General features: G+C 44.8%; 1 protein-coding gene across 3 annotated transcripts in view; it reads right to left on the bottom strand.

The window, feature by feature from the left end:
- Positions 1-16,007, bottom strand: part of IRAG1 (inositol 1,4,5-triphosphate receptor associated 1) — a gene marked incomplete at both ends in the record, with an annotated part of 120,254 nt that overhangs the window by 37,166 nt on the left and 67,081 nt on the right. For 2 of the 3 annotated variants that reach the window (XM_080711860.1, XM_080711859.1), the window contains 2 exons: positions 12,516-12,594; positions 14,603-15,226. In XM_080711860.1, coding sequence (XP_080567986.1) covers positions 12,516-12,594; positions 14,603-15,226 — 703 coding nt within the window. The remainder of the gene's footprint in view (positions 1-12,515; positions 12,595-14,602; positions 15,227-16,007) is intronic. The other variant, XM_080711861.1, reaches the window with a different exon arrangement.

Raw genomic sequence — 16,007 nt, forward strand, 5'->3', positions numbered from 1 at the left:
AAGATAGGAAGTGACTCTCCTTAAAGTGTGCCTTCAACATTCAAACCAATCCAGAATTTCCATCCTCAGTATCTTCTTTAACAACCTCTCACACACTAAGCCAATCATCTCTCCACTCTAAATCACTCCGTTGCCAGATTCTGGACAACTAGATACCTCCTTCTAGCCCAGAGCCTGCCCAAATTATTCAAGTCATCTGATCCTAAACTCACTTAGCATACTTGCTCTGCCTCACCCATTTGTTCCCATGAAAACACTAATAAAGGTTCTGGGATAGGCTCCTCATCCTGCCTCTGCATCATCCTGATCATCCCTGGCCTTTCTCTGGGGGCCCCTGCATGGCATACTGTGCCTCCCGTTTTTAGAGATCTCTAAGTATCAATTTCTTCCTTCATGACAGTCATTTCCAGGCCTGTGTGCCTTTCCATACCTAATTAAAACAAGTGCCATGTACAAAGTTAGAACAACCAACCATATTTAAATCATGCAATGCAAAAGAAAAAAAATTCCGCAATGACTTCAGACCCTTAATGAATTTCTTAATACAATTTCAAAAACTTTTAGAAACTAATTTCTCTTCTTTGGAGGAAGCAATTACCAAAATTCAGCAAGTCCTACAGTTTCACTTCACTTTAATTCAAACTCAATTAAATTATAATGCTTTTTTACTTTGAAAAAGTACATCTTGTCTAATCTCCCTCCTCCTTCCTTCCTTCCTTTTGTATGTGTAAAGAAAGGGTGTTTGGCATAAGCTTTTTTTTTCTTTCTTCTCTGCATTTATCATTATCAGTTGAAATTTTTTATAATGAACATGAACATTTTTTAATCAAAACAATATGCCTGTACTTGTTCATTCCAATAAAAACATTTATTTCTGGCCATCTCTGGGACTTTAAAAAGTAACTCTTGGGGATCTGGTTAAAGATATGCTGAAGACAGGACCGACTCCAAAAAACTTACTGGTTGAGACAAACTTTCTTCACATCTCTCTTCTCAGGAAGAGCTCTTCCCTGTGTAAGATCCCAGCTCTGAGCCCAGACTGTATATCTGGAAGAACTGCCCATTCAAAGTACTTCTCTGCCTCAGCCCACGCCTCTCTCAAGATCCAAGTCCACATACCCACCCATCTTTTAGTCATGGCCACTGGGATAAGAAGCATAAAAACTATTTCAAAAGCCACCATGTATTGAACATCAACTCTAAATGCTCTTTTTTGTTTATTTCTTATAGTACCCTTGCAAAGTAAATGTGGCTAAGCTCATTTCCTGGGGAAACTGCAGCTTAGCAAGTTTTGTACATTCCCTGGGACCCAGCTACTTAACAGTAAAGCCAAGACGCAAGAGCAGATCTGTTGGAGTGTTGCAACCCAGCTGTATGCTATGGCCGCTCAACACACCCAAACACGTTGTCTTCTTCTCAAGCCAGCTCCCCTTCCCGTGTTCCCAGGACTAACGTCACTATTGCCTATACAGCCGTGTATGTATTCCCCTGTGGTCTACCTAGTGACCCTCTCAACTCCACCCCTTCACCAAGTCCAGCCACGCTCGCCTCCAAATGGCTACCAAACTGTCCTCCCGACTCTCTCCCATCTCATCACACTTCTTCAGGCTGGTTCAATCCCCTCCTACGTGGTGCCTCTGTCTCCAGCCTCTCCTGCACCAAGCCAGCTTCTGTAATCTGTCTAAAACCCAGACTGGACCCTGAGGCTTCCTTAGCTGCAGAGTTCTCTGGCTTTCTAAAGTGTCCTAAATGAAATCCGGGCTCATGAATTGGCCCTCAACACCTCCCTCCTCCCCGATCCCAGCCCACTGGTCCAGCCTTGCTGCCTGCCTCTCAGGAACACACTGCCCACACTTGGTCCCCGTGGGATTCCTTCTGTCCCCGGAACATGCCAAGCACCAGGATATACCTACATGCCTTTGTTTCTGCCGCTCCCCCTGCCTGGGATGACTTTCCCTCCCTTAGACCAAAGCTGCCCTTTCAGAAACCTTCTCTGACTCACTCCTACTGAGCAGGCTGCTTCTTCCTCTTTGTTCTTAAGTACTTTATGTTCTGGTAAAGTCATCACAATGTATTGCAGTGATTTGTGTTTCCTCTCTTAGACAGGGAAGGTGAGCTTATTCATTCAAGGAATTTACTTAAGATTTATTGACTGCTTTACTATGTCCCAGGTGATGGAGCTAAGGATGCAGTGGTAAGCAAAACTGGCATGCCACTGTCCTCTGGGAGCTCATTATCTAAGGGGACAGAGATTAATCTGAGGAAAAATGCAAACATTTCATTTTACACTGTGATAGATTTCACAAAGGAGGAGGAATCTGGGGCTGCCAGAAAAGTTTTTCATAGAAAAGTGACATCTGAACCAGGCATGGTGGCACATGCCTGTAATCCCAGTATTTGGAGGGCTGGAACAGGAGGATTGCAGGTTCGTGGCTAGCCTTAGCAACTAAGTGAGGCCCTGTTTCCAAAAAATAGGAACTGAAATAAAATAGGGCTGGGAGTGTAACTCAGAGGTAGAATTTGGGTGTGTTGAGCGTCCATGGCATACATCTTTCTTTCAATCCCAGAAAGAAAGACAGAAAGAAAGGCAAAAAGAGAGAAAGAAAAAAGGAAAAAAGGTAAAAGGTGATATCTGTGCTGGGTATGGTGGTGCACACCACACTCCTAGTACTTGAAAGGCTGAGACAGGAGTATCACAGGTTTGAGGCCAGCCTCAGCAATGTAGCCAAACCCTCAGCAACTTAGAGAGAGACCCCGTTCTATAACAAAATATAAAATAGGGCTGGGGGTGTTGATCAGATGTAGAATGCCTCTGGGTTCAATCTCAGTACCACAACACACACACACACACACACACACACACACACACACACACACACACCGAAAAGTGACATCTGGGAAGATAACTTATGATTAAATGGGAATTCATGAGGGAAAGAGAAAGAACATTCCATGCAGAGGGAATAGCATGTGCCAAGCCTAAAAAGGGGGAGGAATGAGCTCCTGAAAGAAGGCCAAGATGTTAACAGGGAGGGGAGAGTGGTCCCAGAAACCGCTGGGGGAGGTGGGTGGGGTTGACCACACAGGGCCTTGTAGGTCCTACTAAGGACCCAAGTGCTCATCCTAAGAATACAATAAAGACTCTGAAGACCAAAACAGCTTTGTATTTCACAGATTCCTCTTGGCTGCTGTTGGTCACAGTTTGAGGTGGGGGCTGGGAGCGCAGGCTGACGGATTGCTTAGGAAGTTGCTGAGCTGACTAACAATGGCAGCTGGAACAAGGCCCTCTTGATAGTAGGGCCTGAGCATATTTCATATAATACTTTTCCAGCATACATCATGGGAACTGGCCCTTGTCAGCTTCACATCTTTGTCTTGAAATGACGTACAGAAGATCCAAGAGCTAAATGGTGTGTGACGTGGTCTTAGAGAAGGGGACTGGTAGGATTGTTGGAAAGATCAGATAGAGCAGGCAAAAGAGCCTCCCGGTTCTTGCAAACTGAAGGAAAGCCAACGTTCTGAAGAGTCTAGAATATTCTGATAAGGATTTTGATAAGGATCTGTGCCATTTATTTCTCAAAGGAACAGCCAACAAATGTCATAAGAGACTCGAGTTTTCCCCATGAGCTCATAAGCACTGTTGAATTTAGAACCTGTGAATACGCTCTGGGCCAGCACTGAGAGTGTTCCCAAAGCCTTTTGGCATGGAGACTGGAGTGGAAGAGGCTTTCAGAAAGTAAGAGAAGGAAGGTGTAACTCTGCAGATAACAACCCAACATGTATAGTTGTTCGCCACGCCTCCCTCACTGTCCTATGCACTGTGAAATGTCCTACTCGATCAACAGGACAGAGTTCCACAACTTCAGTGATAAAAATTAAAATGAATGTCAGGCTCCTGTTGAACAAGAGACTAGAATCACAGAAAACATTCCACCAGCTCAGTAAGTCGGTGCCGTTATAATCCCTATCTTATAGATGAGCAGACTGAGACACCATAAGGCTAAGAAACTTGCCCAACGCGATGCAGCTGGTAAATGATGAAGTTTGAGCTCTTCGTCATCCACACTCTACGAAATAAAATAGGAAGGAGTGTACATTTTTGAAAGACCTACTATGATTTTCTTTTTTAAATTTGGTGCTTATAGGAGTCAAATTCACTTACCTGATAGTTTTACCTTTATGATCTTGCTTATTCTCTATTAATTTTAGATAATGAAGTTTAGCTATAAGTAGTGGATATCTAAATTGGCATAATTTTTATAAGCTAACTTGGCAGTATGTATATAAATTTGAGTGTAAACACTTTGGGGTCAATCACACTTACAGAATCATATTCCTTGGAAAATTTTGTATTTCAATACACCAAGTGATGGGTGCATTTACATTGTGTTACTTGGAATCTGACCATGGTGTAAAATCGCATTGCACCTATGAGTATGAAAGTAATGTGGAAGAAGAAAAAAATAAGCATTTTTATAAAGATACATGTAGGAAAATGTTCATTATACTACGACTTGTAATAGAGAAAAAGTGGAAACAAGATAAATATTAAGAAATGAGTGGGAAGATATTATCAGTTTCTTATATAATACTACACAACTACTTAAAAAATTTAAAGTTCCATATGTGTTCAATGAGAAATTAAGTATAGTTTTAAGTTTAAAAGGCAGCATGAGAAGGACCCAATCATCCACCAAAATCTGTCCACGTGAATGGAGTCGAAGCTGGGCAAGGGGCCAGCTGTGCAGCCAGCGGCCACGCTTCTCAGCTCTCCTCACTGCTGGCTATGGCCACATGACCATATCAGCACCCATATATTTATAGCTAAAGGGATGTATGCACTTTCCACCCTACTTTTTGCTTATTTGCTTTCTTTTTTTAAGTCTGCTCTGGACTTTCATTCTCCTTCCTTCCCTCTGGTGGGAGCCCAGGAGTGCCCATGGTCCAGCTTTGACCCTGTAGCTCATCTAAAGCTCCGAGTGTGGCAAAATTGCAACAGGGAAGAAACCAGGGTCCCCAAAAGCTTGCCCAGACCAGGGATGGTGGGTATTCCCTTTGAATTTGTTACTAGGGAGCAAAACAATCCTCTCTTTCCTATACCTTATTGTACTGGGTTGGGGTGGGGTCTCCATGTTACAGTAATTTAGATTTTATCTAATCCATGAAAGTTGCAGAATACTTTATTTTTTTTTTTAAGGACCAAAAAAATTAGAGTCTTTATTTTAAAGAGGAATCTACCTTTGGGTCTTTTCTCAGGGAATCCAGAATATATCAAGTCCTAGGCTTTCTAGAACTGGCTTCCTGCTGCCTCTTGACCAGATTTAAATCTTGCCACCAGACAAATGTTTGCTCCTTCTTCCTAATGACAGAGAGATATCGAATGCTCCTAAAGATGGTTCGTTCACATCGGCCTAAGGAGTGTGTTTTAGAAAGGGCTAAAGCATCTGCTAGTGTAGACTGGAGACAAATGCTGGGGTGGGACCCTCCACCCTGTGCAGGGTCTCTTTCAGTCAGATCAAAAGATACTTTGGGGCTCTGTGGGCGGAGTGACCTCAGATTCCTCAGGTTCCCATTGAGTGACTGTTCCACATGGCCTGCAGTGAGGATTCCCTCAGGAGAGAGAGACAGCCTGACCCTGCATGAATTTTTAAGTTTATTGGTGGCACATGTGAAGCAGGGAGCTTAGGGATAAACAAAGAACTCACAGACTGAGAGCCCAAGTCCCTTGGTTGGTAGGACTCGCCTCAAGGTCGAAGCCCAGCTCTCTAATGGCCAGTGACCATGCTGGATATAACCTGTGACCAGGTGCTTGGCCTGCGCTGGAACTGGTCAGAGGAGCCCATTCCTGCTGGACTGTTTATCAGTGCACCTGAAGCCTTATGTGCCCAGGGGCACATGGCCAGATGACCTGAACTAGGGCATGAAGAGCGGCAGCAGGATTGGGACCGCTCTTGAGAGAAAACCTTCCCCTGCAAGGGGGCATACAGGCAGAAAAGGGATCAGTTCCTCCTCAGAAGGGAGGCTGAGGCAAGAGAATACTTTAAAAGATATCGATACACAAAATTTGGCATTACATGTAAAAGAAAATACTCTATGACAAAATTAGTTTATTCCACACCCAGAAACAAGAAACCCAGAAAAGAAAGGATTATTTCTACTTATGGAAAGTTATAAAATAAATTAATTATATAATATACAGGGTTTTTCCTTCCTTCTTTTTTCTTGGGAGGGGGGGCTGGAGATTTAACCCAGAGGCATTCTACCTCTGAGCTACACCCTCAGCCCTATTTTATTTTTAACTCTGAAACAGTCTCACTAATTTGTGGAGGGCCTTGCTATAAGTTGCTGAGGCTGGTAGTGAGTGAACTTGTGATTTTCTGATCTCAGCCTCCCAGATACCGGAATTATAAACATGTGCCACTATGCACAACTTTATTTTTTTTTTCAGTATTGGGTATGGAAAACAGGGCATTCTACTTCTGAGCTACACCCCTATCCCTATTTTTTATCCTATATTTTGAAACAAGGCCTAAGTTTCAGAGGGTTTTACCACTAAGTAGCTGAGGCTATCTGAGAACCTGTAATCCTCCTGTCTCAGCCTCCCAAGTACAGAGATTACAAGTGGGCGCCACCACATCCAGCTCCAGTTTGACTTTTTTCAATAGATATCTAAAGCATTCTTTATAAAATTCATCACAAGTCTTGAAACTTGGAAGGGAAAATGTCTCTGCTTGGGAGGCAGAGACAGGAGGATCACGCAGGTTCGAAGCCAGCCACGCACGCTGTCTTAGGAGACCCTGTTTCCAAATAAAAATGTAAAAATAGGTCTGGGAGTGTAGCCCGGAGGTAGAAGGCTTCCAGGAACCCCAGTACCACCACTAATAATAATAATAATAATAATAATAATAATAATAATAATATCAAATATGAAATGCCATATTTTGTTATTTTAATTTTATAATAAAATTAATGTAAAACAAAAATAAAAATTTACATTTATTGAATAAGACATATTTTTTAAAGAAAAAACAAAACGCCCCTCAATTCAGTTAAAAAGGGAAAGAAGAAAATGTTCTTCTTATTACCATTATCAGAGAACGTTATCAAAGTAATAAAACAAGGCTTGTAATCACAGCATTCAGAGGCTGAGACAGGAGGATCATGGTTCACCAACAGCCTCAGCTACTTAGTGAAGCCCTCCACAACTTAGTGAGACCCTGTTTCAAAATAAAGAATAAAACATCAGGCTAGGGTTGTAGCTAGGAGGTAGAATGCCCCTGGGTTCAATTCCTAGTACCACAAAAAAAGTAATAAAACATACAGGTACACAGAGATAAATGTGTGCATGCACGCACGTGCACACACACACACACACACACACACACACACACTCATACAACTAAGACAAATGGTGAGTTGAATGGTTTGATTGTAAATTTGAGAAATAAAGTCGTTCTGCAAAGTGGTCAAGAGCTTTTGAAGTTAGACACTTCTGGGTTGCAATCCTGGCTTCAGCAATTAAAATCACATGACTTTAAACCTTCCTAAGCCTCATTTCCCTCGTTCATAGAGTATAAATATAAGGTCATTTCTTGAGGTTAGTGTTAGCATTAAATACTGTCAAGTGTTTAGTTTAATATCTGGCTTAGAGTAATAATTCTAGTTAAGAGTAATCACACTAATCACTGTAGAAATTGCTCTATGACTTGTTAATATTTACCATAGAAGAACTATAGAATAAATAATAGCATTCATCTACGCCACTAATCATCAACTAGAAAATCTAGTGAGCCGGGCGTGGTGGCGCACGCTTGTAATCCCAGCATTTGGGAGGCTGAGACCGGAGGATCGAGGTTCGCGGACAGCCTCAGCTACTACTTAGTGAGACCCTCTGCAACTTAGTGAGACCCTGTTTCAGAATAAAAAATAAAAAATAGGGCAGTGGGTGTAGCTCGGAGGTTGAATGCCCCTGGGTTCCATCCCCAGACCTGCCAAAAAAAAGAAAGAAAAAAAAAGAAAATCTAATGAAAAAAAGAATCTTCTTCATAAATAAATAAGCAAAACTCCCACTCACATAGAATGTGCCTCCATAAGAAAAACAAGATCTGCATACCAAGAACCTTAAATCTTTTAGAAGCAAAACAAAAACACCTAAATTGATAGGATAAATCATGTGCCTGAATGAGAATTAAATGCTTGAGAATTAAGTAAATTAAAGGTCTGTAGGTAAACTAGACAAAATTTGGGCAGTTCTTCTGAACCTAATGTGTAGGTTTAGAGCAACTCCAGTTAAAATGAACAAAATGGTACAAATTTCAAATGTGAATGGAGGCCTAGAGAGGCCAAGGGGCAGAGTCAAAGATCCATTCATTGGTTTCTGGGCTTGGTCCTAAACTCAAATGTCCTGGGTTCTTGTCCAGATGCTCTTGCTATTATTTTGTGCCAAATCTCTGTATCTAGAATATTGACGAATATCCTGGAAAAGAAGATTAAAGAAAGAGAGAAGCCTGATGCACAGTAGGACATATTATCATTACAACAGCAAGAAAAAATGGATCTGAATAAAACATAATCAGGAGACCAAGGCTAGTCTGTGGTATGACAAGAATGTAGCATATGACCATATAAGCCACAAAGGAAATATGCACTTTAAAGTTTTATTGCAGTAGCAAGATCTTGTCTTAAAGACCTATATCTTAAAATGAGGTTCAGCAGGATTCACAAAGTAAATATAAGAAAACCAAACTATAGATGAACTAGTAGAAAATAGATGCATTTTCCCATACAGGAAGAATAAATTTTTATAATGATTGGCATAGTGGAGGAATTCTCAAAGGAAAAGATAAGCCAAAATGATTATATAAAAACTTCACAACTTCTCTAAAATAACATACACCTCATTAAGAAGCAAAAAAAAAATAGAATAAAAATAACGAGAAAAATAATGAGTGGAGATCATGTATATAGAGTTCCCATATGTTACTAACAACAACAACAACAACAATAACAACAACAAAAGTTAGGTGTGGTGGCGCACGCTTGTAATTCCAGCATTTGGGAGGCTGAGACAGGAGGATCACAGTTCGTGGAAAGGCTCAGCTACTTACTCAGCCTCAGTTGCTACCTTTGCAACTCAGTGAGACCCTGTTTCAATATAAAGAATAAGAAATAGGGCTCGGGATGTAGCTCAAAGTAGAATGCCCCTGGGTTCCATCCCCAGTACTGAAAAAAAAAAATTCTAGGACCCAAATGGATACATGGGCAAAGAAATGAGTAACTCATTCACCCAAAAAGAAAAAGAAAACATTTAAAATTTTTAAGTTTGAGTTTGCTAATAAACTAATTAAAAACAGTGAAGCCAGGCATGGTGGCACACGCTTGTAAACCCAGTACTTGGGAGGCCGAGAGAGGAGGATCATAGTTTATGCCAGCCTCGACAACTTAGTGAAGCCCTCTGAAACTTAATTAGACCCTGTTTTCAAAAAAAATAAGGATGGGGGTGTAGTTCAGAGGTAGAACACCCCTGAGCTCAATCCCCAGTACCACCAAAAAAGAAAAAGAAAAAAGAGAGAAAGGATATTTCATATTAATAATATATCATAATTATCATTCTTATTATTGATAACTGATTCTTACTACACAATATTCTGGCCAATTAGGATAAAAAAAAACCCCAAATCCAGGGCTGGTCATGCTCAGAAGAAACACATATGTATACACTATACACTGGAGGTAGCTTAATGCATTGGAGGCAGTTTGGTAAATGCAAATGTTTCTTTTGACCCAGTCTCAAGTCTGAGAATATCCGAAGGGGGTAACTTAAAGAAAAAAAAAGCTACAGGTACAAAATTGCTTGTAACAGAGTTTTTAATCAGAGTAAGAGAATTATAAACACCTGAAATACCCAACGATAGATATATCACTACCAATGGAAATATGCTCCCATTAAGTGATAAATACAGAACAAGTCAGAACCTGTAGAATTAGTTATAAAATAGCCTATGAGCAAAAAGGAGGAGGAAGTTATGTCTACACCAAGCCAACTTATGAAAAAAAACTATATAAATACGGATAAATATTGGAAATATAAAAATGTGTTGCCTTTTCAGAATTTATGGGATTGTGGGTGAGATTTTAAGGTAAGTTTTTCCTGTTTTTTAAAATCTGCTTAAAAAATTTTAAAATTAAAAATACAGATACATTCATTTAAAAAAATAATTTCTTTAAAAAAAAAAAAAAAACTTGGGCTGGGCGTGGTGGCACACGCTTGTAATCCCCGCGCTTGGGAGGATCACGCAGGTTCGAAGCCAGCCGCGCTGGCGTAAAAGACCCTGTTTCAAAAATATAAAATAGGTCTGGGAGTGTAGCCCGGAGGTAGAAGGGCTTCAAGGAACCCCAGTACCACCAAAAAATAAATAAATAATAAATAATAAAAAAAACATAAAATAAACTTGGTCCTTTTAAAAAAACGTTGTTGGAAATTTTACATCTGGGAACTTTCTTGTTAATGTTGATAGGTATTTGTTACTGTATTTCAGACCAGGGCTTCCATCTCATGGGTAACCCCCAGGACGCTCGCCTACAGCAGACACTGACTCTGACCACAGATAGCAAGGAGTGGGTGCTCTGTGCAGCCTGGGGCCCCCTGGGTGCCTCAGCACCACCACTGAAAGACAGAGGATTTCAGAAGGCATCTGTACATCCACAGGAGCCCCACTGACCTCTCCCCAATCTAGCCTTACCTAGATTAGTTTGTCTAAAATCTGCATCTTAAAAAATGTTTCAGAGTTGCTCATGTGATGGCAAAACCATGAGATGTGGAGTCAGGCACTCTGTAGGTCTCGCTTTTCTCAACTGTAAGCCGAGGGCAGGGAGCCCTGCTTCTCACGCTTATTGAGAGTCAGTGAAATGAAAGCAGGGTGGGTACAAAATGATCTATACTCTGGAAAATACTATACTATAGAATAATATGCTATAGAAAATTTCATTCTGATTGCATTAAAAGGAGTAGGATAAAATATTGCATGGTTTCATTTATAGGAGGGCCAGAGAATAGTCAAATACAGAGACAGAAAGCAGACCTATGGCTGCCAGGTGTTGGGGGCAGCAGGAAAGGGGAGTTAGTGTTTAATGGCGGCTGAGTTCAACTTGGAAGGATGAAATGGTAGCACAGCACTGTGAATGCTTCATGCCAATAGGAATATACTCACAATGATTAAAATTGTCAACTGTGTGTGTGTGTGTGTGTGTGTGTGTGTGTGTGTGTGTGTCCCACAACAAAAAACTAATCAGTGCAAGTAAAGGAGTCAGGTCTAGACAACGAGACAGGAAGGGGAAAGAGAACAAGAAAAGGCCACTTTCAAGGCTGGTAGGACTGACCCACTGCTTTAAGTGACAGGTGTGAGATGACTCAGAGAGGAGGGGGATGGCCAGGCAGCAGGAACTTGGACAGAGGTGGAGAGGGAAGCGGGTGAGCGATCCCTGGGAGGAGGTCTGGGAACAGGGAAGGATTGCGAGCCTGGCTGGCTGGAGTCCCTTGTCCCTTGGAGGACACCCTCGTTCCTCCTCCCCACCACACAGCACTGCGGCTATAGTGATTTTTATGCACCTGCCTCAATAGCTCCCCTGCTGTGTCTTTTGTCACATCTTGCACAATTCTATTCATTTGTTCACTAAATACAGTGCCAGGCATCGTTAAAGCACTGAGCAGTGGAACTACACGCAGGGAGGTCCAGACAAACACACCAGATTTGGAGGCTCCCAACCTAGGAAGGACACCAGCTGATGCCCAGACAACACCACACACAGGCACGGTTCCAAGGTCTCTACAAGCAGAGCTTATTGACCCCTCCCCCCCCCACAATGGCCTCTGAAGCCACTATGGCAAACCCACTGTACACATGGTGGAGAGGGAGATCGGGTAGCCTGCCCAGGCCAGGTGGCTGGTCAGTGACACCGCAGGGGCTTAAGCTGGGCTGTCCCGAGTCGCAGTGGGGATGAGTGCATTTGTGCAGAGGAATGGGCCTGAGGACCTGAGCAGGGCTGGGTCCCTCAGGCCAGTGGAGGAGGGTAAGGACTCCACCGAGGGAGGCAGGCAGGCAGGCGGGAGGGAGGCAGGCTGGTTTTCAGATGAATGTGGCAGGGTGGCAGGGTGGCAGGGGGTGGGTGGGGTGGAGGAGAAAAGGAGGCTTGGAGGAAGGTACTTGCAGGACCCAGAAGGGCGGGGCTGGGGTACAGACTTGTGGGGACAGCAGATTAGAAAGTAAGCGATGGCTCTGGTATCTGGAAAGGGGAACTGGTCTATCTGGGTGGCTTCCTGGGTGTGAGGGAAAGGCAGTGTCAAAAGTTCAGGCCTGGGGCACGCTTCCTGAACCCCTGCTGCTCACAGGGCTCCTATAAGCAAATGCAGAGTGAGGGTCTGTTCCGGGTGTGGCCACCTGGCCCCTGGGCTGGACGGCAGGACACATGTGTCCTCCTTCCTGTGGGCAGGGACGGGGCGCTGCCCGCTCACCTACCTTTCTCCTGCTCAGCTGCTTCACTCAGTTCAGGAAGCTTGAGCCCCACGAGGTTCTGATTTCTCATCAGGATGTGCTCCTGCACGGGGAGAGAATCAGTGTGTTTCAGACATAGTGTCAGGCTGGACTCCTCTCTTGGTTGCCTCTGGGCTTGTGACCACTCAGCCTTGGGTGGGAAACAGGGGCAGAGGCAAAGGCGGTTGGACGGGGTGAGGGGCGCGGCATGATGAGATCTGAGGGGCATGGGCTCCTCTCCCAGTCCACAAAGGAGCCTGCAACCCCACTGTGAGTGCCACATTCTGTGGGTCTTAAACTACCCTTGGTATAGGATCTGCTTTTCAAAGAAGTCTGAGGGCCTCTGGGCAAGGGAAGAGCTCAGCCACGCTGGAGGATTGATGGGCTCTCCAGGCTCAGGGACAGGAGGGTCCCCTGGGTGTACATGTGGCTGCTCCTGGAAATACTCCTTGGTGACTTCATGGCTGGCTGCATCTTCTGGGCAGAAGAAGCCCCCTTCCCCTCCCCTCAGTTCCTCACAGACTGTTATGGTACCTGCAGACAGAGGAGGCCTGAGAAGTACTGCCCTGGGGCCTTAGCAGGCAGAGCCAGGCAGAGGTGAGGGTAACCCTGGGTATATGACTAGTCCAGCCCACATCTGCTCTGAGACACTGAGCATGAAAACTAAATGGAAATGCCGCAGGGCGCCTTCCCCGTGACTGTGTCATCAATGGACTTTTAGCCTCCTGGGTGGCAGAAGCCACTTGAGGGGTTGGCCCCTGGTGAGGGAGGAAAGAAAGGGGCCAGCAGAGGGTGCTCATGATCCAAGCAGGAGTCGTAGGCGAGGCTCCACCAGTTTCCTCTCCCCAGGCCCATAGCCCATCAGCTCTGAACACTCTAGACTGGGGTGAGGAGTGGGGTGCTCGGCTGTCAGGGTATTGGCTGGTAGCAGGAGGCCTCCGGGTTCTCTGTAACTTTTTTTGTTGCTGAGTGAGAGCATGTAGGGAGCTGGGGTGGTGTGTGGCCTAGGACTTTGAAGGTCATGAAGGCAAATCCTGGCTGTCTGGTCCTTTCAGTTCCACCTTCCCTGAGAGATGTGGGATTATGGCCCAGCATGAGTAGCTCCTTCAGGCCCTCCAGGTAGGGTTTTCTATGTAAAGGGCTCACATCAGCAGCGAGACTCCAAAGGTCCCTGTGCTTCCAATATAAAGCATCACGAAGGATGTCTGAATGGGACAACACCAGCATCAGAATGTGTCCTTGTTAGCCCAGAAGCATCCTGGCTGAGCTATCAGGTTCTTCACCTCTTTTCCTGTCCCCCACTCTCCTCTGTAGGGGACCCCTGTCCAGCCCCAGCCCCCACCCGATGGAATCCCAGTTGCCTTGGCCTGTATCTGGGTTGGCCTTCTGGGAAAGAGAACTGGGTAGGCATTTGTCCTGTTAACCCTTCTCTTCTTCACACTCTGACCTCTCTCTCCTACATCTCTGAACATCCCCAATCACCTCTGCATAGCTTGGCTGCCCCATGGGTGACCATTATGCCTAGTTTGATGGTCAGAGGGAGGTGGGGATGCCATCTATGTTGGAAGAAATTTACCAAGGGGAAGCAGCCATTCATGGTCCACATCAAACTTTACTAAGGGCCTCAGATCCATGTGCAAAAGGCATCCGAAGAAGGCTGGGAGCCATTACAAAATAAAGTCCTATTTTATCCTGGATTTACCAGGTCCTAGGCATATCAGGAGCTCCTGTTTCTGAAAAAAAACAGCTCCAGCTGGAGAAGGAAAACAGCTCAGGACCAAGGGACCATGTGTCTTTCCATACACTCTTTTTCCCCTGAAATATGGCTTTGCTTAGCAACTATATTCTAGACTGACTTCTGCATATTAACGTGCAGAAAGCACCTGAAACTCATGCTATGAAAGACGTCACACAAATGGACCTGGCTTCTCTGAGTAGGGAGACTTAGGGCCCTGTGAGATCAAAATTAAGACCACAGCTGCCCTGCTCAGGATCCAGCCTCAGCATGGAGGTTTTTGGCCCAAGAGGGACCTGGCGTGTACACCCAGCCCAGCTGCCCCCTAGGAACACACCTCACGGAGCTTGGTCAGTTTCTGCATCCGCACAGGCTGCACTTGTATCTGGAAGTCTTTGAGCCCAGGCACCTTGGCCAGCTTGCCACTGGCTTTGCCTGAAAACCGCTTCTCTTCCTCGGCCAGTGGCAGCTTGGCCAGAACTTGCTGCAGCCGGGGCCCAGGTTCTTCAGGGCCACTGTCCCAGGAGACCCCCCGCATCAGAGGGGGCCGGGATACAGGGGGCCGCAGCTGAGCTTTGGAAGAAGCCTTGGGGCTTCCCAGAGGCTCTCCAGCTGAGCCTTTTCCTCCATGGGGGGCTGGTGGAGACACCCCTCCAGGGCCCGGGACTGCACTTCTTGGCAAAGGGTTGCCCTCCCTGGCTGTCTTCAGGAGCTGTTTCCCCAGCTCACTCTCAGCAGGGTCAGGCTGGGGGCTGTTCAGGGCCATTTTCCCACTGCTGCTTATGCCAGAAGCTGGGCTCTTGGGTGCGGCCTCTGGGTGCTGGAGGGGATCGAAGTTTTCTTTTTGTTCTATTGTAAGCTCTTTGGACTTCTCAACTGTGGGAGAGCGAGGAGCCAGCCTTCCCTGGGACACTTTCCTCTGGTCATTCTGCTTCCGGTCAGCTAGTCCTTTGGGGACATTCTGAAAGAGACAAAGTAGAATTGGGACCCTGGAGGCAGGCTAAAGAGGAGAGACTCAGGCCCTGCCAAGTGGCTTATTTATTTATTTGTGTATTTATTTGTTTTATGATATTGAGGATTAAACCCAGGGGCATTCTACCTCTAAGCTATACCTCTGGTCCATTTATTTTATTATTTATTTATTCATTCATTTTTTGTGGTACTGGGGATAGAACTCAGGGGCATTCTATCTCAGAGATATACCCCTAGCCCTATTTTATATTCTTTTTTTTTTTTTTTTTTACACAGGGTGTCACTGAGTTAAAGGACCTCACTAAATAGCTGAGGCTGTCTGCAAACTGGGATCCTTCTGTCTCAGCCTCCCAATGCTGGGATTACAAGCGTGCACCACCATGCCTGGCTTTATTTCTTATTTTGAAACAGGACCTCACTAAGTTGCTAGGGGTCTCACTAAGTTGCAGAGGCTGGCTTCAAGCCAGCATCCTCTTGTCTTAGCCTCCCAAGTATTGGGTTTGTAGGCCTGTGCCACCATGCCTGGCTCCAGTGGCACATCTGTGTATGTGGGGAGGGGTGCCAGAAATAAGGGAATGGCTTCTCAGTCAAGTATGGGCCTGCAAAAAGGACCCACAACAAGCCTGGGGTTTGTAAAACAGAAAGGACAAAGGGACCTGCAATTTAAAGCCAGCCAAGAAAATCCAGAGGGCTAGGAGTTAGGGAGGAAAGTGAAATACAGAGAAGCTTTGGCATCAGTTCAGTTGCCCCAGATTCAAGTCCTGGATCTG

Source organism: Muscardinus avellanarius, assembly GCF_963383645.1.
Source record: "Muscardinus avellanarius genome assembly, chromosome: 1".
NCBI lineage: Eukaryota > Metazoa > Chordata > Mammalia > Rodentia > Gliridae > Muscardinus > Muscardinus avellanarius.